The 27,407-nt window shown below is 46.7% G+C and overlaps 1 protein-coding gene across 1 annotated transcript in view; it reads right to left on the bottom strand.

Annotated features, from left to right (window-relative positions):
- CHD5 (chromodomain helicase DNA binding protein 5) overlaps positions 1–27,407 on the bottom strand; it is a 1,012,157-nt gene that overhangs the window by 204,485 nt on the left and 780,265 nt on the right. Inside the window, exons 29-30 of the mRNA XM_078640953.1 lie at positions 24,009–24,142; positions 9,698–9,842 (exon numbers count right to left, since the gene is read on the bottom strand). Of these exons, the coding sequence (XP_078497079.1) occupies positions 9,698–9,842; positions 24,009–24,142 (279 nt within the window). The remainder of the gene's footprint in view (positions 1–9,697; positions 9,843–24,008; positions 24,143–27,407) is intronic.

The raw sequence follows: 27,407 nt of genomic DNA, 5'->3' as shown, positions 1-27,407 counted from the left end.
GCCTCGCAAAAGTGCCTGTGTGAAATCTACAAGATTTCACGCAGGCACTTGTGCGACGCTGCTACGTCAATTCCTTATGCCTGCTTCAAGCAGGCCTAAGGACTGACGCAGCACGTTAAGTATAGGGCACGTCTGAGCATTGCTGGAGTCACATCGCGCTTGCGACGCGACTCCAGCGATGCGCCGCCCTAACGTCACGAGATGCGTCACGCATCTGCCTACCCTTGCGCCACGGCGCGCCGCACTGTAAATGCGGCGCATCCGCCGTGACGCAAGGTTAGTTTTGCGGACGCATTTGTTCTGGCGCATCCCTACTGATTTGCAGAGATGCGCCAGAACTCATAAATATGCCCCTAAGTGTTTACACAGCAGAGTGTGCAGCACATAATTAATGGAGATGCAGTGTTACCACTTGCTATGAGAGTGTGTGTTGCAAAAATCCTTCTTTCAAATGAAGTGGGATCCTCAAGACCCCCAAGTGGGTTTCCTCACTTCACCCATGCATGTAGGGACCCTCAACATTCTCAGGGACCCTAAAGCCCTCAAGAGATTGGTCTCCCCGTACCTACTCTCTTAGTGACACTTACTATTCCCAAAGGACGGTTTCAAATATTGGATGTGTAGCCCTGGTCTTCAATGAGACCAATGTGTGTCCCCTCTTAGAACCATGGCATGCAGTATTCTTTGTGCAGGAGAAATGGGTGCAAAGTAGGGAATGCTAAATAGAATCTCTACATATGGGGGGAGGATAGAATTAATATCAAGTGCTCCTTACACAGGAAATACACTTGAAAAGTTAACAATAAATTAAATGTGATAAAATTAGTGGCAATCCTCCTTCTCCAACAAATAACAATTCGAGATTGCAGAAGATGCTGTCTGGACGAAAGAGTAAGTGGCAGACACAAATGAGAGCAGAGATATTTTAAGATAAAAGGAAATGAATGTTGCGAGCAAAGAGATGAGCTTGACCCTTTGCTGGTGCAAGAACAACTGTTAAATAAGTAGATTGTCCTCAGAGAAGTACAATCTGAGAGAATTCAGGCATAAATGGGGCACGCTCCTCCATTTTCAACAAGCAAACAGTGAAGCATAACGAAATCAGTAAATGTAAGTAAAGAAAAATACATTTGCAAACCACCTATAGCAAAACAGAGAAAACCAAGATAAATAACCAATGAGTATTGATTTGTGTAAATAGAAAACGTGTAAACATAGAGTAGAGCTTTCTGAAGCTAAATATGATATTGGGGTGGTAGAAGAACCATAAGATTTCCAAGAGTTTTAGATTTTGATCAATTATGTGGGTTCAAATCCTTCCTGCATAAAAACAGTCCTGCCCTAAACACAGTCAGCCTTGCAGCATGGTGCATGGGTGCGTACATTGAAGCTAGGTAGCACAGAGTACACTAGTGCCTGGAGGGAGCAGAAGTGTGCCACATCTTAGTAGACATGGTGGATCGCTGCTCTCTCCGTATTACCCAACGCAGCGCAGAAACTTTGCTTGCTGTCCTGCGTTGCATGCAACCTGTGGCATAGCTATGGGGGGGGGGGGTCTGCCTGGGACAGCACTGTTTTTCAGGGCTGCAGAGTCGTGTTTGTCGACTACAACCATCCCCAGCCTTAAGAACAAGTTGTACGTCAGCAGCCAACCCCCCCCCCCTTACCCAGGAACAACAAGTCATCGACACACTTCCCCTACTTTTACCTGCAGGAGGGCGGCCACTGCATGCAGCATTAGTTAATATGCTCCTGTATCTCTTGTTACTGTCAGGAATCTCGAATTCTAAAATGTCTCGCAGTGAGAGATGTAAATTTCTTAATGGAGAGAGGTAATTCGAGAGGTCATATTGCACGAGCATTAGGTAAGCCTGAAACTAGCAGCATTTTAAAAAAAATCAAAAGAGGCTCACTTTTCATTACATGAAGTGTGTATATAAAGGCTTGTATTTTAGTCCACTTAGTGAAACACTACATATTTTACACAAACTATTTTCCTCTTAGATGTAGCTATTCAAAAGGCATCACTATATTTTTGAGCTACATGAGTTGTTCATGGATATCATTTTACATATGAAGCCTAAGGGCCTCATTCATGAAAAGTGTTGCATCCCTGCGTGAAAACAGCGATGTAACACTTTTATGTGTGCCCTCCTTGCGACACCATGGATGCGCCATGTCGCAAGGATTTACAGATATGTCAGTATTTCTGACGCACCTGTAGGCGCAGTAATGACACATTGCTGGAGTGTGTCACAAAAGTGATGCAACTCCAGTAATGGGTGATGACACATGGGAGAGTCCTACGTTAAATGCGCATGTGTCAGTCTTACGCCCGCTGTGAGGCAAGCATAAGATTTTGACGCAGTGGCATCCTAGAAGTGGCTCAGTGAAATCTCATAGATTTGACTGTGCCACTTCTATGACCCTTTTTTGAGGGGGAATCGCCCAGCCTGCATACATTATACCTGACGCATGTATAATGTACCGCAATGTGGTGCAATTTTTACACCGCTGCAGCGTCACAAAAAGTGACGCAAAGGGCTCTTAAATGAATCCTTAAGTCTTTTCCATAGCATTGGTATCCTTTTTGTTTGTGTGCCCAAACAATTAGAATTAGCCAGAAAATAATTGCCTTGGATCGCTTTATAAGCAGTATAATTTATCTTTCTTTGCAATACTTCCAATAGTATATAGTCTTCATCTGTTGCATAGTTCCAACGACCCAGTTCAAGTATTTTTTGGCCAGATAATAAAGAAAGATTGAGTGAAGTAACTGGCAAAAATGATTTCTCAGTAGCAGCAGAACGATTGCCCAAATAAACGGACAGACAACTACAGAGAAATGAAACTGAAATTGGATATATTGAATTTATCTAAGAAGACATGCATAGAGTTCAAGAAAGAAGCAGATTGGTTGACAGAAGTGATAAACTACATAGATATAAGTAGCAAAACAAGTTTGCACTCTAACTCTATGCAGATGAAATCCCATTTTTTTAAGTTATTGTTAACCAGCGGATAAACTCCAATCGTATTTTAAACACGGCTGTCATGAAAAAAATAGTTTTGTTGCGCATTCCCATAAAACCTCCAGACAATCTGATAGGTTTAATGATTCTGAATGCTGAACAACAGATATAAAAAAACAATGTTCTCTGTTGGTTTCCGGATGTACAAAAGAGTTCTAGGGCCATTTTACAAGAAGTGCCCTGGTGTGCAACAAGCATTGGCACCCACTTTGTGCTCCCCCAGGGCACTTTGGTATTATAGAAGGGGCTGCAGGCGCTCGTGTAGCCCCTTTTGTAATACTGACACTGCTGCCGCACATTTGAAGTCAGTGCTATTTCGAGAGGGAGTTCCCTCATTTCTATGGGACATGACCCCATGCAAAGAGGGACTCTCTTTGTCTCTGCACCTTCGCTGTATTATAGATGCTGGCTAGAAGGCAATAAGCCATCAGAAGGCATACTGAAATAGCGCCACAAAAATGTGGCGCACTGTCAGTGTGCCACCTGAGGACAGCCCTCTGGATGGGGGACAGAAGCTTCATTGACCCCCCCAGAGATCCCCCTGCAGGTGGTTGCAGTTAATGACTGAACCCACCTGCAAGGGGGATCTCTCTCCCTTCTCGAAAGTGGAGGTAAGCTGCCACTTGCACTGTAAAACATGGACCAGTTTTAAAGCAGCTAGTCCATATTTGACTTAAATTGGTATGATGACCTCCAAGACACCAGTGTCCTTGACACTTCCCATGAGTCCGGACTCCTCTCTCCACTAGTCCCTGCCCAGATGAGAGTGCATCTCATGTAATTGTCATGTGTAGGTGAGAAGAAGAAGACCTCCAGCTCAGAGGTCAAAACCAATGTCATGACGGGGGTGTTCCAGCAGGGTCAAACATTTACTGAGCTCTTCTTGCCCTTCAATGAGCACTTACAGATACCCTCATAGGGGCTTGGGACAAACTTTGCTCTGGCACCCCCAGTCCATCGCCAAATTGCAATATGCCACCACACTATCCTGGGTGACTCTGCCTTTTTGTCTCAGTACCGCTCTGCTTAAAGCTTGGTGGTGCAGATGTCTACAATTCAGATGAACCCAAATATCTTTCTGACTACCCCCCAATAGGGAGTTAAAAAAAGTGAAGAGCCTTGGGAAGATGGTATATAATTCCACAAACTTGGCCCTCATCTCCATAAAGGACCACAGCCTCCTGGGTCACTAGATCCTTGCTCTTTGGGATTTGGTGTCTCAAGCCCTCCCAGGTGTCCTGGAAGACCTCTGACCTGTCTTAACTTAAGCCATACAGGACTATCATGATGCGGCCAAGTTCACAATTTGTTCTGGCTTCGACACCATCAGTTTCACTGGGCATGCCATTGGCACCTGCATCGCTGTTTGCTGCCATGCCAGGCTGAGGTCAGCCGATTTTTTAGACGATGTCCAATCATCCCTTAAAGACATGCCGTTTGACGGGATTCACCTGTTCGGAGAAAAGGGAGATTCTGCTCTCAAGCGGTTCAAGGAGAACAGGGTTACAGCATGCTCCCTGGGCTAATCTGCCCACCTCGCAAATGGCATCAGCCCAACCATTTCTTTTACGGCTTTGCAGAGGTAACCAATTAGCCAATTCAGCCTCAGCAAGGTGCACAGCAGTTCAGCGGTCCATCGCTTCAATGGTCAGGGTCAGTGAGCCACTCAGTCCACTGCTAGCTCCCCACCTCTGGCAGTTTCAGCTGCAAAACCCCTTTAGCATGACCTTAGTGGAGCACAGCCACCCGGTTGGCAGCAGAATCTGACAATTCTTGATGAGTTGGCAGATCATAACTTCGGTATATAGTCCGAAAGTGGTACACCTGGCTTTTCATTACCACTCCATCACACCTTCCACAGCAGCCAGAGTGACTCACGGAGGACCATCTGTACGTCTTATGTCAGGAAGTGCAAGCTCATTTGGCCAAAGGGGCTATTGAGAGGTGGCCTGCACCAGAAGTAGATCATGCAAACTTTCTGGTGCCAACAAGGACGGAGGCCATTATCCTATGTTAGACCTGCACCATCTTAACGCCTTCCTTCAGAAGGAATAATTGAAGATGCTTACATTGGACTAGGTCTTGGTTGCCCTACACCTTGGAGACTGGCTGGTGGCGTTAGACCTGCAAGATGCTATATGACTGTCCTTCAGGCCCGCAAAACACACAAGATGATGGACGGAATGTTGCACATTGGCAAAACATTCCCCGCAGTCACAGATCTGGGTTTAATCCATCGTTATTTTGCTCACCACGCCACCACAGTTCAGATATGGCCATATGCAAATCAATTTTGACCCTGTGCCTCATGGGAACAGTCCAGCCCGATCTGTCAAGCCATGACTTCCCTGGACCGGAATCAAGCATCCTAGGACCGGTTTCTGTCTATCAGCTGTCATCAGCCAGGATAGCTTGACTCCAGTGGCATAGTGAGCACGGGACCCACGTCTGGGCATACCCTTCCCACATAGGGCGAACAGCAAAACACACAAGATGATGGACGGAATGTTGCATATTGGCAAAACATTCACCCCCAGTCACAGATCTGGGTTTAATATATTGTTACTTTGCTCACCATGCCACCCCAGTTCAGACATGGCCATATGCAAATCAGTCTTGACCCTGTGCCTCATGGGAACAGTCCAGCCCGAACTGCAAGGCCATGACTTCCCTGGACCGGAATCAAGCATCCTAGAACTGGTTTCTGGCTATCAGCCGTCATCAGCCAGGATAGCTTGACTCTAGTGGCGTAGTGAGCATGGGACCCACATCTGGGCATACCCTTCCCACATAGGACGAACAGCAAAACATACAAGATGATGGACGGAATGTTGTACATTGGCAAAACATTCACCCCCAGTCACAGATCTGGGTTTAATCCATTGTTATTTTGCTCACCATGCCACCCCAGTTCAGACATGGCCATATGCAAATCAGTCTTGACACTGTGCCTCATGGGAACAGTCCAGCCCGAACTGCCAAGCCATGACTTCAATGGACCGGAATCAAGCATCCTAGGACCGGTTTCTGGCTATCAGCCGTCATCATCCAGGATAGCTTGACTCCAGTGGAGTAGTGAGCACAGGACCCACGTCTGGGCATACCCTTCCCACATAGGGCGAACAACAAAACACACAAGATGATGGACGGAATGTTGCACATTGGCAAAACATTCTCCCCCAGTCACAGATCTGGGTTTAATCCACCGTTATTTTGCTCACCACGCCACCCCAGTCCAGACATGGCCATATGCAAATCAGTCTTGACCCTGTGCCTTATGGGAACAGTCCAGCCCGAACAGCAAAGCCATGACTTCCCTGGACCAGAATCAAGCATCCTAGGACTGGTTTCTGGCTATCAGCCGTCATCAGCCAGGATAGCTTGACTCCAGTGGCGTAGTGAGCACGGGACCCATGTCTGGGCATACCCTTCCCACATAGGGCGAACAGCATCAACGTCCATCATCTGGTGTGTTTTGCTGTTCGCCCTATATGGGAAGGGTATGTCCAGACGTGGGACCAGTGCTCACTACACCACTGGAGTCAAGCTATTCTGGCTGATGGCGGCTGATAGCCAGAAACCGGTCCTAGGATGCTTGATTCCGGTCCAGGGAAGACATGGTTTGGCAGTTCGGGCTGGACTGTTCCCATGAGGCAAAATAACGATGGATTAAACCCAGATCTGTGACTGGGGGTGAATGTTTTGCCAATGTGCAACATTCCGTCCATCATCTTGTGCCACCTGGCAGGATCTTTGAGTGGACAAGCTTGGCTGTTGATGCCTAGTGGATTTTCAGTGGCAGTTACATCTGGAGGTGGCGCAAGGTCCCTTTAGCTAATGAGGAGAACCTTGGCTTGATCTATTCACCATCGCAGAGAACATGCAATGGTCAGCAGTTCTGTACCCTGGAGTTTAAAGGCACTAAGAGATGAATTCTGTCTAGAGTGGAACTCAGGACTCCTGTACGCCTTCCTGCCCATCCTCTTATGGCCAGAGATCAGGACCGCTCGGCCCAAGTCATCCTAGTAGCTCTGGATTGGGCAGGGAGGGTATGGTATCCAGAGATACTATGCTGGAGCATCTGTCCTCCAATCAGGCTGCCCCACAGCAATGGGTCTGGGTTCTGCACCTGGCCTGCGCAATCGCCATCTTTATGCTTGGAGATTGAGCGGCAACATCTGAACACCTTCCTCTGGAGGTGGTTGATGCCATCTTATCAGCCAGGTGCCCTTAGACAAAAACTGTGTCTGTCATTGGGACACATTTGTGGTTTGGTGCAGCACATGCCAGAATGACCCCCTCCAGCACAAGTTATCTCACATTCTGTTTGTCTCTTGCCCAGCAAGGCTTTTCTTTGGGCACAGTTAAGGGATACCTTTCATCTCTTTTGGCCTTTTTGCGGTTGGCTGACCAGTCCTCATTGCTTAAATCGCTGGTTGTGATGCATGTTTTGGAAGGTCTTCAACACTTGTTTCCTTCCTCTCCTTTTTTCATGCCACAATGGGATCTTAACTTGCTCCTCGCATATTTTATGTGTACTTCCTTTAACCCCTTCTATGCTGGTGACGGAACCACTCCGTCACCAGTCACGGGTGGGCTGTGCTAATGACGGAGTGGTTCCGTCACGGCCCGGCCGCCGCGCCTGCGCGGCTTTGATTTCGCGCCTGCGCGGCGCGTTCTGTTATGCGGGCGGGGCCATGACGGATCCACTCCGTCATTAGCACAGCCCACCCGTTGCTGGTGACGGAGTGGTTCCGTCACCAGCATGTCGCGCTGCACAGGCCCCGCTCCCCCCTAGCGCCGCGGCGGTAATTCCAAGGGGTTAAGCGGCTTCACTACTGTCCTTTGTGTCTTCTTACCCTCAAGACAGTGTTCCTTGTTGCCATAACATCGGCAGGGTGAGTGCGCAAGCTGCACGCTCTCTATACCATCTTCTTCCCATACAAGCTGGTTCTGCAGATGCGTGCATCCTTATTGCCTAAAGTTCTAATGCCATTCCACGTTGGCCAAACCATCAGCCTGCTGATATTCTATGATCTGCCTCACACCTATAAGGAGTAGCAGAGACTCCATTGCTTGGACTCCATAAGAGTGCTGAGCATTTACATCAATCACACCAAAGGACACTGGATGGGACATTTGCTTTTTATGAGGTTCACTGGGGCATAAAAAGGTAAAGCAGTGTGGAAGAGGATCATCTCTTGTTGAAACGCACTCTGCATCAAGATCTCTTATGCAGTGGCCAAAAAGCAGCCTTCAGAAGGTCTGCAGGCTCTTTCAGCCAAGGCCAAATGCCACCACTGTGTTGGCAAGCGGAGTTCATGTCCCGGACAACTGCCAGGCAGCCATGTGGGCATCGCTCCACACAGCACGAGGCACTACTATCAGGACAGACAGATTAGTTGAGAGGGGCATTTCGTCCGCTCAGTCCTACAGAAACCTTTTGGTCTGAGCCAATTCACTGAGCCACTTCCTAATTGGTACTGCTCTGTATCTCTTCAATTGTTGAAGAATCTGCTTATAGAAGTCTCTATCAGAGGACAAGTTACTTACATTTACTAATGCTCATTCTGGTAGAGACTTTATTTAAGAACAGATTACTCACCGCCCCTCTCATCCTCTGTGAATTAGACTTTACCAATAAATAGGATTTCAAGTCTAGGAATTTGCAAACTGGTCAAAGGTTTTGCGTCTGAGAGCACAGACAGTCTCAAAAGCAACTGACATCAACTAATGGGAGTGGTGCCCTATTTCATTTCTGGAGTGGAACGGTGTCATCATGGTGGAGCACAGTGTCACCTACCGCCATGCAGAGGTACTGCTGAAAAAGTTTCTGGATCCAGTCTGATGCCAGGGAAATGTGAGTAATCTACGGTTAGATAAAGTCTCTACTAGTAAGAATGTTACCTAAGGTAAGTAAATTGTTCATCATTGCTCCATAGCAAGTGAAGCAACAGTAGGGTGGAATGGATCCCATCAGGACGAACTGTTAAACTAGCTTTCTATCTTAAAGTTGCTTTCTTAATTCTTGCAACCAATACTGTAGCAAAAAAATAAATGTTCTCAAAAAATATATTTCACTAACCTGCAGGTGGGGTTGGGGTCCATTATATAAATTGGTCAACAACTTCACCCAATCTGTTCCCAAAACCGAAACATCAATGTCCCACTTCATGTGATTAGATACTGTTTCTATTAATTGCCAAAATAACATTTTCGTATCATTCCCATTATACATTTTCTTCCAATTTCCGTCAGTCTTGGTATTGTTTTGTTCTTTTAAAACTCTTAGGTGAAATCTGGCACCAACTGGAACAAATGTTTATTGCATAAGAGAACAAAACTTTCTAATGTAAGTTTGAAGTAACACAGCACTTCAGAACCACGAAAGATATCTGTTTGGAAGAGGACAAAACTGAAAGGGAAAACTCTGAAGAAAACAAGTGGCTTAATAAATAAGTTGCATTTGCATTTTACCTATGTTGCTCACGAATAGGTAAAGAGATGCATGGAAAGATATTATGATAGAGTTATGTACAGTTTATTTAAATGAATTACAATTACACTCACTATTTCATGGTTTTTAGCATGAGATTCTTCTATACCAGAATCATACATAAACTTGGAATACCTGAAACACTGTGTGTAAACTTTTACTCACCCACCTTCTTCCGAACCAGTGACATTACACCAATCCTGGTGAGCACATGCTGCCGAGATAGACCTTCCCTTGGAACTCCATCCGCAAATGTTTCTGCTCCATCCGCGCCAGGTTCACATAGATGTCTCATAAACAAAGACACATAGGCTCTGGAAGTAAAATAAATGGTATATAAGCAAGAATAATTGTGGGACTCATTTATAAACTTGTGATGTAGTGCAGGCAGTAAGTCACCTTCCTGCGCTGCGTGACAGGGAAAGGACAAGAATGAGCCATATTTAACACAATATGGCTCATTCCTGTAATTTCCCTTGCACCCTTTAGTCAGCCTAACACAGAATACAGCACACACAGAAAGAGGAAGAAACAATGAGAAATTGAGATATTTCTTCTTGTTACGCCTCCCCTGAGAAGGTGTAAGATGTTGGTGAATACCCAGGTTTACATGTTCTTGTAAATCTGGGGATGCGTCAAAATCCATGGGAGTTATGTGGGAACAGCCACGCAATGCCCATGGAACGCATTCCTAGGGCAGAGGAATGCAACGCAGTGATTTCTAGTGCATTGCGTTACACCAGATTTTTTAAGCTACTCTGAGCCATGCATAGTTTCTTTGTGTGGCTTAAAAAATCTGACTTAGAGGTTTACATCACGCATGTACCGTTTTGCTTGCTGCAAATGTGATGCCACCCTGCCAGAAATATGGCCTATAATGTATTATGCTTGAAGATCTAAAGAACAAGGGTACACTTTGTGGTCTGATGAGGGGGGTACTGTGAAAAGCAGTGGCCGTGTGAATGTCTCAATAAGTATAATTTCCATTGATAAGGAGGAATTACACCCTTCCTTCACACGACAATGCAAATCTGTTGGTGAGGAATCCTACAGTGGAAATTAATCAGATGGTGGAAAGGAAATCACACTGCCACTAGGTTTTGGAGATTACAGCATTTTTATATTACTCTAGTACAATTCATGCCTCAATGATTCCGAATTAATTGGTAGCACATGCATTGCTGATAGTGAGGTATTCCATCAATCGAGGTTGGAGGATTTCCCTTTCCCAGCATTCAGCCTCACCCCTGGCCCACTAAAGACCTGCAAGAGCTAAACAATGATGCTCAGGCAGCCATTTTGAATCAGACTGTGGTTAACATTCCTGGGGCAACGTGCTGCTATACAAGAAAAGGACCAAAAATACCTTGAGGCTCCCACCTTTACTAATAGCTTCCACCATGTACCAACAGATTTGTACTACACATGACATCAAGAAATATGCTACCGATATGTCCTCTTGCATGCCCTCAGCCTCTGGTGCAATCACAGCTGGCAGTCACCTCTCTAACACTTTTATAGTAAGTCCAGCACTACACATGGCCAACCACTGGTACTGCAACGTCCATTATTTTCTATGGTAGGGTGTTGCAGTATCAGTGGTTGGCCATAGGTAATACTGGACTTACTACTGTTTTCTTTGAGTAGTAACTTACTCTCAGAGTTTGTGAATACCAAAAAGTTGTATTCTTAGTTAAACTTGTAACCTTAATCAAAAGTGTAAGTTACCTTTGTGACTCAGGCCCATTGTGTTATAGTAGATGTATTGCACATTCATTACCCCATGCCCACCACTCAACTTCACACATTTTCTTTGGTGATAAGGGAACAGGGGCATGCATGTTGCTTGGCAGTATGCATGTGTTAACCTGAGTCAATGAGTGAAGATAGCTGCTATCACTGCCACACTGTTAGCTTGTGGGGCTTGCCACAGGTCCAGTGGCTGACACTGTATTGACCCACCTGAGACTCCATGGATCCACCCAACAGGAACATTAGGCGATTATTGGCATCCTTAAAAAAATGGCCTGCCTCCACCTGCACCTACCACCGGGGCACTTGTAAGAGCTGAGTGGGAGTCACATAGACATGGAGAGTCTGTGGCATGCTGTCACAAGTCAAAGAAAGGTTGTAGCTCCCAGTCTCCCTGCTCATCTGTGTGCTCTCCATCATCTTTTTGCATTGTGAATTTCTTATGTGCACTTCCTCTAGAAGAAGCATCTACATCTTCGGAGATTCTCAGGCCTACCACCCAGCACTCCCTATCCTGACCAGGCTTTAAATCAGGCCATGATTCAAGTGAGAGGGTGTACAAGGGACTGGGTAGGGTAGCAGAGCCAAAGAGCAAAGAGAGAGTGTAGTAGCACGAGAAGTATATGGTGGCTGTTTTCTGTGGAGAGTTGCTGACCCGGTGCACCGTATCTTCTCTGTCAAAGCATTGCCCTTTGCCTCTCATACTCTATCCCTTTGTCACTCAGGTATCACATGGAAGAATTCGTTCTGGGAGGATCCCGCTTGGCAGATCAGGCTGGAATGTTCGCATTGGAGCAAAGTAAAGACTGATTTGCAAATGGCTTGGTCCACAGTGAGGCGGCATGGGGTGGAAAATCATGATGGACAGGGATCCAGTAATTACCGGTGGGTGAGATAAAGACAAGCATTCCATCCACCACTTTTGTGTATGCTTCAGTTTTGCAAGAACATCTACTGACCTCAGTGGGGTCCCATGGACTCATGTAATGTTTATGTTTGTTTCTTTGATGATATGCATTATGGGTGCAGTACTAATGTTTCTTTTGGTTGCTGTGCTTTTTACAAAAATAACACTTCGATTACTTCATATGTGGGACGAATGAGAACATGACTGACTTATCACAAACTTTACTGAATGTTGTTTTTTAATAAACTTTGCCTTTTGTGATTTAGATTTTGCGACTTGTGATTTCTAAGGTGTGTCTCACATTCATCAAGGAAAATTGAGTAATTAATGCATATTCACTTTGGTGACTGACTTCAAATGCGCAGCCTCATTATAGTACGTATAACCTATCCAATGGGCCAGGGTTAACATTATTACAAATAGTTATTATTACTGCTTGAAACTTATACTTTAATGTTTTTAAAAAAACGTATTATTAAGGTTTGCAAGCAAAAAAACAGCGTACAATTTCAATACAAGGTCAGTATGCACAATGCAATGTTTCAGACAAATTACCGCTCTGTCAACTGTACATCATTCTTGCATAATTGTAAGGGGGAACAGGGAACAAGGGAAAAAGCCACTCAGCAGGGGCAGAAGGTTGCAGCCACCTTGGAGAGATTCACACCCAGCGCACCAACATTCATCTCAGCATTCATAGTACATGGCCTCACATAGTACAGTACCACACTAGGCATCCTAAAGACGGTGACCACCACCCGGAGGGGCCGCTGTCTAGTCATTTTCCACCAGGCCCGTAATGGCGTCAACCTCATTCTCCCCATTCAGGGCACTCAGAAATATCTCTAAGGGGGACCATATATCTTGGGGGTTGGACCAAGCGGGCATCACCTTCCAATAAGCAGTCAGTTGTTCCTGGTAGTAGGCCACATCCCGGAGCCACCCAGCCCTCCAAGGCATTGGGTGCCGATCCCAATGCATCGCAACCTAGCGCTTAGCCTGCAAAAGCAGGATTGCTGTCAATTTGTGCGCATTTGGGGTGACCTCTTAAACTTATCCCAAGAGTGCAACCCTCAATGAGTGCTCAAGGGCATGCCCAGTGATTTTCGTCAATAGCATCAAATACATTTTGCCAGAAGCACTGCACACCAGGGCAGTTCCACACCAAGTGCAACAAGTTAGCAAATTGCACGGCACAGCACAAGCATCGCGCCTCTTTAATCAGGCCCATCCTATGCATCCGCTCAGAAGTGCGGTATAGCCTATGCAGGTATTTGAAATGCAACAAGCATTGCCTGTAGTTGGGCCCTGGAGCCCTAAATTGAGTGCAGTAATACTTCCACTGGTCGCCTGTGAGGGGGATTTTAAGGTCGAAGGCCCACGCCCTCAAGGCACTAGCAACACACCGGTCCAGTTTCCTGTATTCTAGCATGAAGCCTTGTGACCAGATTGCGTTACGCAGGGCAGGTAAGAGTCGCCTCAAGCACCTCAAACATGGGGGGCCGCAGGAAAAGAGGCATGGATCATCCGTACTGCGGCTCGTACCTGATAGTAGGTAAACCTGTCCAGTAGCATAACTGCAAGACCCTGCAGGAGTACACAGCCCCCCATGGACGTCATCTGTAGCTGACGCAACTGATTGAGGGTGCTGGCATCAAGAGTGTTGGGGTGACCAATGTTTGGTACTGAAGGGGTGAGTAGACATTTCAGCCATGCCTGCAGCCGCAGCTCAATCTACGCTCATACCGTGCAGGTCACAGTGTCGATCCGCTCCTTTGGAAGCCTAGGGGCCAAGTACAGAGATATCTGGTGGGGCATGGCGCAGGGTAATCATGCTCAGGTGCTGTATGAAACTGTGTAAGATAAAACCAATAGTGTACAAACAGCACCTGGGCACTGAAATAATAAAAGTCCATATCTGGTGCTTCCAGCCCTCCCTTCTTGAAAGGGTGTGTCATTATCTCCCAAGCAACACACGGCTATCTGCCCACTCATGTGAAAGTCACCAGGTGTGACCAAAGCTGCCTATGAAAATAAGCTGGCAGTGGGAGTGGCAGGTTGATAAAAAGATAAAAGGAATATAGGGAGAATCACCATCTTAGCCACAGCCAACCTCCCAGATAGTGACAACAAGAGCTTCAGTCAGCACTCCATCCCCTCCCCCAGCCAGGACATAAAACATACATAGTTAGCTTTCCATAGTTCATTCAGGTCCCGGCTTAGCCAAATCCCCAGGTATCTCACTGCCTCTTGCACTGCCTCTTGCATCCACTGCAACGAGAATTCCCCAGTTGCGGCCCTCAAAGGGAATATAATTGATTGGGCCCAATTGATATTAATAACCGTTATTCCACCAAATCTGGAAAATTCTTTGATTAGCGGGTCCAAGTTATCCTGCGAGTCCCTCACATACAGAATGACATCATTTGTGGACATGGATACTAGGACTCCGAGAGTTATGAAAGCCAGGCCTCGATGAGAGTGGTGTTGTTTCAACTGAGCTGCCAATGGCTCAATGGCTATGGGGGTCTTCGTCTGGTTTTCATATATTCAGACCTTAATGCTTCTCACAGGGAGAGGAGGAGTATTCCATTAGCTAAGGATTCCTTGTAAATGGTGAGGAGATGTGGGTCCAGGATCTGGACATATTGTTTATAGAAGGCAGCAGTAAGGCCATTTAGGCCAAGGGTCTTGTCACCAGGCATCACATTAATTACCTGAGCAACCTCCTCCACCATGAACGGCTCATTGAGGAAATGCCAGTGGTCCTCCTCGAGCCAGAGTAGTTGCATTGCGTCCAAGTAGAATGAAGGTATGGAGGGGTATGGTCTGTGTGGACATGTATTGGGTAGATAAATCTCCCTTTGTAGGGCCTCTACACTAACATGCTCTTTGAGCTTGGCATTTTAAATTTGACTATGTAATCACTTGCATGAGTTTGCCATGGATAGCTGCCAGTGTGGATTCACTGCATGTCGCAAAGTATTGGAGCTCAAGAGTGCGCAAAGTATTGGAGCTCAAGAGTGTAGTATTCCCCTTCTAGTCACGCAATCTCTCTGTGTAATGCTCGCAGCACACCAGCCTGCTTTGCTATGCATTCCCCCTGAATCACAGCTTTGAAGGCCTCCCTCAGGGTAGACTGAGACGATGCCATGTGCACATTGTGCTCAAAGTATTGTACAATTGCTGATACAACCTCACTGCGAAACACCTGGTCATGGAGAGCTGTGCTGGAAGGTGCCACATAAAGGCACACATAAACTCATCTGTGGAGGCTATCTCCAATAGGACACGGGCATGAATCGACAATGTTTATGGTAGGTGTGTGCGTTGGAAGTCCATGTAAATATATCCTGTGTCACCAGCCAATAATCAATCCTCTACCATGGGGTGTGTGTAGCTGCTATGCATGTGCCTTCTGCTCTACCCATGTGTGGAGAGCGCCAGAGATCAGAGAGGTCATTGTCAGGCATTATAAGTTGCAATTGTGCAGCTGCATTCGGGTGCAGGAGTCACTAGACCGGTCAGCGCAAGCGTCTAGGATGAGGTTGAAGCCCTTTCCCCACAGAAGTGGCCCACGCCCAAACATTCCTGCCAGCCTCTGAATCTCTGGGAGACATCTCCATTTGGGCCTTATATGGATAGGAGCCTGAATGGATGGCCCTGCAGTGTTCCAGATATCATAATATACCAGCCTTGTTGATCACAAACAATATGATGCATGCACCATGGCAGTCTTTTGCGGATTAATACACCTACCCCATAGGTAGGCGCATAATTAGAATAGTACGCAACATGTCACTCACCTATCCAGCCTGCTCAGAGGCATGCCTGAGTGCCCTAAGTAAGGTGTAACTCTTTTACCAAACAGATGTCTATGTTGTGTCACTGCAGGTACGTCAGAATATGTTGCGCCTTGTGCCTGTCCTCGAGCCCTCTTTTGTACCAAGTCACGCATTTAATCGACAGCTTTCAGAGAAAAGACAGACGTCCTCATTCTTGACTCCACCCCCTCCGCATGGAACAACTCCTGGTGGTCCTCCACCCTCGGAAATCCCTCCACCCCGATGGACCACTCTCAAAACCTCAACATCATACTGGACTCATCGCTCACAATGAACCACCAGATCAACACTGTATCCTTGACATGCTTCAACACCCTCCGCATGCTCCAAAAGACTTTCAGATGGATCCCAACCGAATCCAGAAAAAACGTCACACATGGACTCATCAGCAGCAGACTGGACTACAGTAATGCTCTCTATGCCAGCATCAATAAGAAACTCCTTTGTAAACCCCAGACTGTTCATAACGCCGCAGCCAGACTGATTCTCGACATTCCCTGTCACAGTCACATCACCCAACCCCTGCGCGATCTCCACTGGCTTCTAGTCGAAAGAAGAATAACATTCAAACACCTCACTTACGCATACTAGGCCCTTCACAACACCAGACCTGCATACCTGAACAGTCACCTCTCCTTCCACGCACCCAAAAGCCATCTGCAATCACCCCAGCTCTCTCTGGCCACCGTCCCTCATATCAACAAGACTAGAATGGGAGGAAAGTACTTCGCCAACATCACAGCCAAGCCTGGAAGACCCTACCCATCCACCTCTGCCAATCTCCAACATTATCCCAGTTCAGGAAGGACCTCAAAACCTGGCTCTTCAGATGACCCCAGCACACTAAGGAGCCGCACCCCGTACCACCCAGTACCTTTTAGAACCTCACAGGCGAGTACTTGTGCTTTACCAACCCTGATTAATTGATTGATTGCGAGTCATCTATGGGTGCGAGATCGTCGGTCGTGCATGTGGTGAACGCCATTCCATAAAGCAGATGTCCTTACACTGAGTGGCAATAAGGGGAAGGAACATCCAAATATTGCAAACAAGGTGCTTCCTGCATCAACAGTACCACAACATCCCACCCACCTCTCACCTTGACCCCCCACCCAGGCCAAATACCGCCATCTCACCCATCACATTGCACTCAATTTGCAGTCAAAAAGAACAACCAAGGAATCATCCCAAAGGGGCGAACCAGAGGCCCAACACTCTCCCATCCAGAACGTAGCTGAGTGGCTGGAGCAGAACAGATTCAAGGGGGCCAAAGCCCACCTGAGCGGGTCCCCTAATGCAGTTATCGTTCAAGGCACTGCCACTAGTACTTCACCCGTACCGCAATAGGCGCAGGGAGGAATCTGCAAAAGTGGCATTGCCACCAACTGCCGGAAAATATGCCCACAATCAATGTTTGTGGGAGGCACACCACCTCAGTCATTATCACTTAGATCCCCGGGCTCCATGCCCCAGGCCACAGACCACGTTACAGTCACTGGTATATTTTTGACAAATTTGGCAGCCGCTTTCGGATCAGTGAAATAATGAGTCTTCCCAGAATGGTGTTTTTGAAGGATGGCTGGATAAATTAGAGAGTACATGGCATCTGCTCTCTGAAGTGAGAGTTTGATTGGAAGAAAATCCCTCCAAGGTGCCTCACAGCAACTGTAAAATCTGGGAAGTTGGAAATCCCTTTGCTTCGATATTGGAGGGGCTGCTGATCTCTTGCTAGTCGTAAAGCTGTGTCCCTATCTCTATAGTTCAAGAACCGGCCTACTATGGGGTGGGCTGGCATGCCTGGGAAGGAGGGGGGGGGGCTGTCCGATCGATCTATGGGCTCTTTCCAACATAAGCATGGCAGAAAGTGTGTCTCCAAACAGAATCCGAAGCATTGTCTCAACATAGTCCTCCATGCGACCCATTGGTGTCGATTCCGCTACTCCTACTATGCATAAATTATTCCTCCTGGAGTCGCTTCCAGATCTTCATGCCTGTTTCAGATTACCTCTAGGACCTTTTCCATCTGAAGCAGTTTCTCCCCAGTCAAGGAGTGTGCATCTTCCACGTCCGATGTACGATGCCATTCGGTCTTCGTGCTCGTTAACTTTCCCCTTAAGGCGGTAAAACCTGTCATTCAGCATATTAATTTTAGTATCAATAGCAGTCAGACTCTGTTTAAGATCCAGAAGCATAGTAGGAATCTTTGGCACCTGGAACCAGCCCTCTCCATCTCGTGACTCATCTTTTGGTTGTCAGGATGGCCAATCTATTCTATGCATCTCCCTCTGATGTTCGAAGGAGAGCTTAGATTCTCTTTTATCAGTTTTCCCCATCTCGCATCAGGCATGGACCCTTGAGCTCCATGGTCATGAGGTGTATGTGCACAATTGGGATCACTCCAGCCATTCACTGCCATTGACAGGGTCCCGCCTTACCCCCGGGGAATTACAGAGGAATGCACGAGCAGACCACACCGGCCAAGGCGGACCAGGTGCCCATCGCAGTGACCCACTGGCTGTACGAGCTGGCAATCACAGGCAGTGATCCAGCTCTCCACAGCTGCAGTCCAGGGATATGGAGTAGCATCAGTTTCCGGTCAGGGGCCCGCCACACCCCGGGGACCAATCATGGGGGGACAAGTAGGCCCAATCTCACCAATGAGCTATGATATTTCAATACCAGGGTCTTCAATTTATCTACCAGTCCCCCCCCCCCCGCCGCAGGAAGCAGAAAGGGCAGGGGAGACTCCTGTCAAAACATTTGTCATTTGTTAGGGCCAGAATCCTAGAGGGGGCCTAGCACCGCCAGCTCCTCCTCTGCTCACTCAGCACTCCTTCTCCAGCTCAGGCGAGCAGTCCGATAGTCTTCATTTTGCAGGTGCATTTTCTAAGCGGCAGAGGCCGCGGGGGTTCAATCATGTCAATCTACTGCTCACTTTGCGTCACAGGACCCAGCTTCAGTATACCCAGCCCGCCTTGTGCCATAGCAGCTAGCCAAGTTGCCTCTAATTGCCCCACGCAGGCTGACTGAGAACCGACGGCCTTCACATAATCATTCACTCGGTCAGGCCCTGTCTGTCTCTTTGCTCCCCACCACACCTTCAACGGCATGTTTCTTGTGCGGCTGCTCGCCATGTGGGTCGGACCTGGGCGATCTTCTGCCCACTCGTTACAGAGCCCGGCCGCACTATGGGGCATATTATCAAGGGATTTATCTCTGCTTTTTTGGCTTTAAAAGCCAAGAAAGCGGAGATAAAATGATCTCCCTATTACCTAGCTGTCGCTAACACCAGTTAGCGACAGCTAGTAGGAGATAGCGACCATTTTGGGCCCCGCTTTGCATGTCAGTGATATTTATCACTAATGACATGCAAAGTGGGCGTGCCAAGATGTTAGCGACTGGAAACAGTCGCTAACATCGCTATCTCATATTACCAACTTTTGGAGAAATTCGCGCTAAGCGCAAATATCTCCAAAAGCTAACACCTGCCCTGAGCAGTTCTTAGCCATGTTATCCAATGGAAGGTGGATAACATGGCTAAGAGCATTAGCTCGGTAATGCATGAATATCGCTGACTTTACAGCGATATTCATGCATTTCGGCCGATTTTTATCGCTTAGGAGATAAACCTTGATAATAGCAAGGCTCCTAAGCGATAAAAATCACCGCAACACGGCGATAAAATTATTGCCGCTAAGCCAACATAGCGATAATTATCGCTAGTTGTTGGTAATATGCCCCTATACTACCCCCGTTGTGTCTCAGAGCGGCTGGCCTGACCTGCCCTGCGCGGGCTGCTCAAAGCTAGGCAGCCCGGCGGCTTGCAAGCACACACCTGGCCGGGCCCTGACATCCTCCGCACACTGCTCCTCTCCAGCACAGGATCACAGCCCTCGTTGATAGGTGCTCTCCCTGCGACAACTCCTCTTCCCACCAGTTCCTATAACCATGTGGAGGAGCACCACCAGCAAACTAGGCACGATGCAGGCCGTGACTGGCTCCTCTCTGTGGGGTGACCGTCCACTCACTCCCCTTCCAAAATTTTGGGCTCCTCTGATGCAGAAACTATATAAATGTGCAGGCACCGCAGGCCAGGCCTGATGCCCCCGATAGAGCAGAATACATATTGAATATATCACTCCAACCAACAGCCTTGCTAGGTGGCGGCCATTGTTTGACTGGGCTCTCTAGTGCCCCCTTGAACCTTGTAGTTTGATACTAAGTATGTCAAAGTAGCTTATGTGGAATATGTGATTGGTACATTACAATATGGTGTTGTATGCTCCCTCTCTCGCTGCAGCCGCTTGGGGACATATTGTGATTAGTTTTCTTTTCACTTAGAGAGATAGTTTGCGCTGACAGAATTCTTGCCACGTCTGTTATTGTTGAATCTTATCTTACTTTGGTAGTACATTAATGGCTGTATTTATAGTTTGGAAAAAAGTGGGAGCGATGACGAAAAGTGTCAGGGATCCTGCCAAGCCAAACTTTTTGGTTACTCCACCTCATTTAGAGATGGAGGAACCACTGTGTGCATCAGCTGGCAACTCCACTGCAAACTCTTGACTGGTGGCCCATCTGCCAGGGCTGTCAGGTTACAGTGGTGGTGTCCCTGCCATCACTGATTTTACCTGCCCCGCTCTGCTGTGCATGCTACAGTCAGTAACAGCAAATAAACAATGTCCCCATGTATACGGAGAAACCTACCTGTGCATCATGTCAAGTTTTAGTTTTTTCACAAACAAACTTCCACTTTGGGAGTTTGATTTCTGTTTTGTCGTTTGTGAGTTCGAAAACAAAAAAGAACGCAGTGGTGGCCAAAACAACATGTGAGCTAGCTTGACAATCAACTGTGAGTACAGTGTATCTACTTAAATAGGGAGAGGGAGAGGTGTGGTGCAGAGGCCAGAGCGGTAGACTCCAGAGTGCGGGCCCATGGTTTGATCGCTGTTACAAAAGGGGGTTGAACCCATGCAGTCACGGGGACCTGGGAGCTATATGATACATATATGAGAGGGGTCCCCGCAGGAGAGGAAATTGTATTGTAGAATGCATACACTGAATTTTTCAAAAATACTAGAACAAAAATTATTAAAGCAATTTGCGATTAGTAATTTGATTTATTACCCAATGCTCTGTGATTGCCAATGGCAAAATTAATCACATCAGTTTATAAATTACAAGCCCCAAGGGGGAAGAAGAAAGGGAGGGGAAGTGGAGCTCAAGGGAGTGTTAGAACAAAGAAGATTAACACAGTATCAAAACAGTAACCGATATATTACCAAATTGCAGACATTTATCAAAACAATTATAATACAGAAGCCCAAGTACAAGGCAAAATTTGAAAATTGTTCATTGGATAAAATTCAACGGTCACATCTGAATATTAGATGAATCGGGGGTGTGCCGGAAATTCAACGGAAGAGAAACCAGTCGACGTTTCGACCCCAATCAGCAGACCAATTAAAGTCCTTTTACGGGGTCTTCATCAGGACGTCACAAAGGGAGAAGGGGAGGGTGGGGCAATTCTGTGTAAAAAGATTTAGGGTAATTAAACTTTAGTACATAACCGGAAAATAATCATCCTATCTAACATTTTAGACAAGGGAAATAAAACTAAATAACAAAATTACCATGGAGTACGGCCCAGTCGTTTTAAAATCATCAAAGTGCACTCCCACGAAAGAACTCGCCAGAGTAATTTATTTTATAACCCATACTATGTGCCATTGAGAAGCCTGACAGTGTAACCGCGAGTAACTTTTCCATTTTCACTATTCTGGCATATCAGCTAGCTCCGCCCCAAACTCCGCGTTGTTGACACGGCGGATTTCGCGGTTTGACTAGTGCAGACGTTGGCTGCCCGCTCGCTTTTTTCCTGTGAGTAACCCTTGAGTCCGTCCTTGTGTTCACTAAATGTCAGCCCCTTACTTTGGAGAAACAACCAACTCCCCCCCCTTTTTCACCGTAGGACTAAATAACGGACAGGCGCTATTCCCGAGTTGGATTTGGAACCTCTCACTCCGCGCATAACCGCTACGGAGGCTGGCCGAATGTCTGAAGTAGACGGCGGTCTTTTGCCCATTTATCTGTAAGTATCTGGCAGCCTGCAGCGAGTATCTCACATTAGGAGAATTACTCGCCCCTGCACATTTGGTAAACAACTTCCTCTCCCTTGTTTACCACAGGAGAATAATTTTAAGAGCAGGAAATTTGTCTCTCCCTCGCTGTGCTAGACCTTTGGACCCTTTGAAGGCTCGAGTCACATCGACCTAAAGGTATAGTTTGTATTCCATTGTGGTCTCAATTCATGCCGTTTCGATACACCCTTTTAATTAATAAATATGCCAGTTCTTTTGGTAACTATGTCTGGCCAACATCGGTGTAGAATTATGGAAACATTAGTCTCCACACCCGTAGTGTGTAAGTGGAGTTACATTTAGCTTTTACAACTTTTTGATTCATCAGAACCTTATCGATTGTTTGTTCTCCTCTTCATTTGAGGTTTCCACCTTACTAGATTGACCACGACTTCCAGCGTGGCGTGTCTCTCCATGTACAGAGCCCGGCTGGGCCGTACTCCATGGTAATTTTGTTATTTAGTTTTATTTCCCTTGTCTAAAACGTTAGATAGGATGATTATTTTCCGGTTATGTACTAAAGTTTAATTACCCTAAATCTTTTTACACAGAATTGCCCCACCCTCCCCTTCTCCCTTTGTGACGTCCTGATGAAGACCCCGTAAAAGGACTTTAATTGGCCTGCTGATAGGGGTCGAAACGTCGACTGGTTTCTCTTCCGTTGAATTTCCGGCACACCCCCGATTCATCTAATATTCAGATGTGACCGTTGAATTTTATCCAATGAACAATTTTCAAATTTTGCCTTGTACTTGGGCTTCTGTATTATAATTGTTTTGATAAATGTCTGCAATTTGGTAATATATCGGTTACTGTTTTGATACTGTGTTAATCTTCTTTGTTCTAACACTCCCTTGAGCACCACTTCCCCTCCCTTTCTTCTTCCCCCTTGGGGCTTGTAATTTATAAACTGATGTGATTAATTTTGCCATTGGCAATCACAGAGCATTGGGTAATAAATCAAATTACCAATCGCAAATTGCTTTAATAATTTTTGTTCTAGTATTTTTGAAAAATTCAGTGCATGCATTCTACAATACACTTTCCTCTCCTGCGGGGACCCCTCTCATATATGTATCATGGTTTGATCGCTGGCGGCAGCTCAGCATCAAGTGACTCTAGTCTGGGCAATAGCTCACTTAATCCCCCGACGGGCCCGCGCCTGATACCCAGAGGGGTGATAAATTGCGCTTTACAAATCTGGAATCATTTTTAATTTAATTTATTTAAATGGTGGATGTATTGTAGGCACAATGGGGCAGATTTAGAAGGCTCCTTGCGCCACCATTGCATCATTTTTGAGAAAAATGACGCAAAAGTGGCGCAAGGGGCTTGTAATTTTGCCCCAAAGTCTCCCGCACAAGCAGGTGAGGATCTTTAAATATTGTGAGTGATTCTGTTCAAGAGGGTGACTCAGTGAAGGCCCCTGCCGACCCAGCCAGGGTCTAAATGACCCCCTGTATCCATTGTTGGGATCAGCTAATGCATAGCCAGAACTATGACTGCAGAAGAGAAAAATTCACAATTATTATAATCATTGGTCCCAGGCTAGCAGTTCTCACTCACTACTGAACGAGGTCCTGGTAGTGGGTTATAGTGCTCCTCAGATAAACCCAGAGGGATACAAAAAGAAATGTATCACAATTTATTTTCAGTCCCTTGCTATAGTGGCTTGTTTGTGCAAACAACTAAATGTTTTAAGCTTTGTCCCTTTAACGTGACATAGGTTCATTAAATACTCAATATTGTTGCATTATTATTTGACAATGAATTAAAGTGATATCTGTGAAATAAAATAACAATCATGAAATAGCATTATATTGTCTGTGCTTTTACCTGAATTCTTTCTCACTTTTTCCTCTCAAGTCTCGAACTAACCAATGAGAATTAAAGGCATCCTGAGGCGGCATGCCCCAGCGCATGATGGCATTCAAGAAAGCCTTTCGTTGGCGAGCGTTGAAGCCAAGGACCTGCAGGAAGAAACAATAGTTCAGCATTTCCCTTAATGAGAGCCTACAGTGGATAACGAGGACATTTTTCATAAGACCTTCTCTTTACAACTTTGTGACTGGAATAATGTCTATGTATTATATTTTACAAACACACACACGCAGACACACACATACAGTGGCGCATGTCATGTCTTTCGAAATCACAACAAAATCACACAATTCATGGCCAACCATTCATCCATCAATATCAAAAATAAATTATTTAAATTCACATCAAGTACAGAAGTCTAGCTCTCGTTTTACCTCTATTCCGATCCGTAAATTGACGCAGACCTGCTTTCAATTAATATTTACAAATAAAGTGTTGCTGGAGTGTGGAAACAGCCTGAACTGGTGAGCAGAATTGAGCAGTGGCTAACATCATGGAGTAAAGTAGCAGCCCTCACTGCTGGCCCAGGGTCCCTTGCCGGACAGACAGGTGCACATCCTCTCTTGTGCTACCTGGGGATCCACTCCAGAAGGGTGCAGAGGAGCTAGAGGCTTGCTGGGGACATAATGTGCTATAGGGTGTTCTGCCAAGATCTCCAGTGAGGAGCGAGGAGGAGGTAGGGCCCGAGCGGTGAGGCCCGTGTTGACTGGGCTGTCTCCCTGGTCTAGCAGCCCTCAAGTGGGAGATGGCACAGAAGCTGGTCCAAGAGTGACTGGAGTGCAGTGCCTCCTGGTACCCCCTGAGGGGAAGAAGAGTGCTGAACAGCAAAGGGCAAGCAAGGCATGAGCTGCCCACAAAGGTAAACTTTGAGGGCCGCACAGGTGTGATCAGTCAATCAGCACACGGGGGGCCCGGAGAACTTCCTAAAACTACCATCCACTGGAGAAATGAATGATACCACTGGAAGTGTGCACCAATCCCCCTCAAACCACAGGTGGTGCAGGTGAGGGGCAAAAAGGAACTCTGCAAGGGCAATTTACCGGCTGGGAGCTGTCGGCAGGGGCAGGTGCAGTAGGGTATGAGGGTGCACTACTAAACTGTAAGGGGAATGGAAGGCTCCCCTCACACACAGATACCAGCGATGGAGGATCATTAGGCTCTCCTATCCAGACTGACCTGACCCTGGGGCCTGCAGATAACCTGCCCCTAAGTCACCTCTTCGGGAGGCAATTACCGTTGGCAGTGAATAGACATGGGCAACGCCAAGCAAGTCAGGCCCACGGAGGGAGGACTGCCTAAGAGTGGGTGGGACTCTCTGCTGCTGCTCACGGATGCTGCACTAGAGCCATATGGATTCCACCTTGAATGTTCACACCAGTAAATTTGACACAATATTGCAAGCTGTGCAGGATGCTAAGATGATTTTAGGTGGCCAAGATTGACTTTGTAGTGATAGGTGTCACCCTTCTCAGTGAGGATCCCCGGAAGTTGATGGATAGAGTGGATTATAAAGAATCTGTACTCACAGCATTGCACCTGACTGTCCAAGAGCTTCAGATGCAGACCAAGGCTTCCAAGAGGAGGTCAAAATGCTTAGACTAATGGCAAAGGACTGGAAGTACACTCGAGACACAACAACAAGCGCATTGTTGGTGTCTCAAAAGGAAATGAAGGCCTTAGTCCAGCCTTGTTTATCGAAAACTGGTTAGCGATGGAGGTACAAAAGGGCAAAATACCGAAATTCTTCTCAGTAGAAAGGGCCCATAGAGTGCTTGGTTGCCCGCCTCTGCCCCGCCCCACCTTTTGTGGTCTGCCTCTTCAACTACAGGGACAGGGACCTTATTTCACAGGTGATTTGCACACAAGGCCAATGGGTGGGTACTCAGTCTATTGTAAACAGGGAACTGGAAGTGTATTAAACACTGAGCAGTCCTGGAGGGTGGAGGGATCCTTTCTACTCTACTCAGTCAACATATATCTCGACAACACTGTGGAGGTCCAGATGCAATACTCTGGGCATTAGAGCTCAGAAAATGATTGAATATTTTGGCTAAACTATGCGAACTGACATGGACAAAATGCATTCTTTCACCTCACCCTGGGGCTGCTTGATAATGGTTCCAAACAAAGGGCCTCAGTGTGCCACCAGAGGTGGACGAGAAAGAAGCGTGGTGGGCGAGGCGCTGGCAATGGAAACGTTGGCCTCAAAGGCTTGGACATAGTTCCTTGACAGAGTAGGCTGTGGAGGCACGAGCACAGGTAGCAGCAGATATAATATAGCAAACTATTGACTCAAAATGATCACATGGATTGACCAGGGGGCTCGGACTTAATGTTCTCCAAATTGAGGGCTACAAGAGACCTGCATCTTACACCAGGAATGGTAGATTACATTATTTAACACCATGGGGATGAAGCGGCGCTGGCCGCGGGTTGGCTGTGAAGATTGCGGGGACAGGGAGGCCCCGAGTGGAGGAGGAGGACCTTGAGATTAACCATTGTGTGGGCCTGCCAGCAAGGACTGCACTAGGCAACTACAAATTTGCCACAAACCCTCACTCCATCATGCAAATGATACACTGATGGACTGTGCAGTTGGTTATGTTTGTTTGTAGATTATGAAATTGGAGGTTGCCTTGCGGGGCTTTCCTACTGGGGGAGATATTGGGTATCAATGTAACCCCAAAATATGGTGCATTCCTGGGATTCTCCTGGACATGGGGCCCTCTACCCGCTGAAGGAACACTCACACAGGCACCAGGGTGCTGTGGCACCTGAACAACCACCCATCCACATGGCGACAAAGTATAACTTTCTAACATGGAATGTATGAGGGATCACCACTCCATGCAAAAGACAGGGGGTCTACACATATTTAAGATGGCGACAAATGTATTTTGCCTGACTGCAAGGGACACACTTAAAGGGTGTTGAGCTGAACAAATTGGTCAAAAGATGGAAAGGGCAGATACATGGAATCAAACACTTGGCTTTTACCAGTTGGTGTTAATATGGATATCCCCAGGGGTCCCACATACTGTACAGCGGATTGTGGTCAATCAAGAGGAGAGGTACGAGGTGGTTAAAGGCAGACTTAATTGTGGCCCACTATCAATAGTAGCAGTATATGCACCTAATGCACAGGAAGTTGAGTTCTTCAGCAAACTGACAGAACAGCTGCTACAGGACCCTGCTGCTCCATGTCTCTCTCAATACTGGCTTGGCTATTAAGATCTGGAGAAGACTAACTACCTATAGGGGCCAAACAAGATATGAATGCGGTGGTAATTATCACACAGGATGCAATCTGAAAAGTGTTTACAGAATACTTCAGCGGGCTATATACAGCACAAC

Source organism: Lissotriton helveticus, chromosome 5_1, assembly GCF_964261635.1.
Source record: "Lissotriton helveticus chromosome 5_1, aLisHel1.1, whole genome shotgun sequence".
Classification (NCBI taxonomy): Eukaryota; Metazoa; Chordata; class Amphibia; order Caudata; family Salamandridae; genus Lissotriton; species Lissotriton helveticus.
Note: the sequence above shows the minus strand (reverse complement) of the source record. Positions and strands in the feature narration are given on the sequence as shown.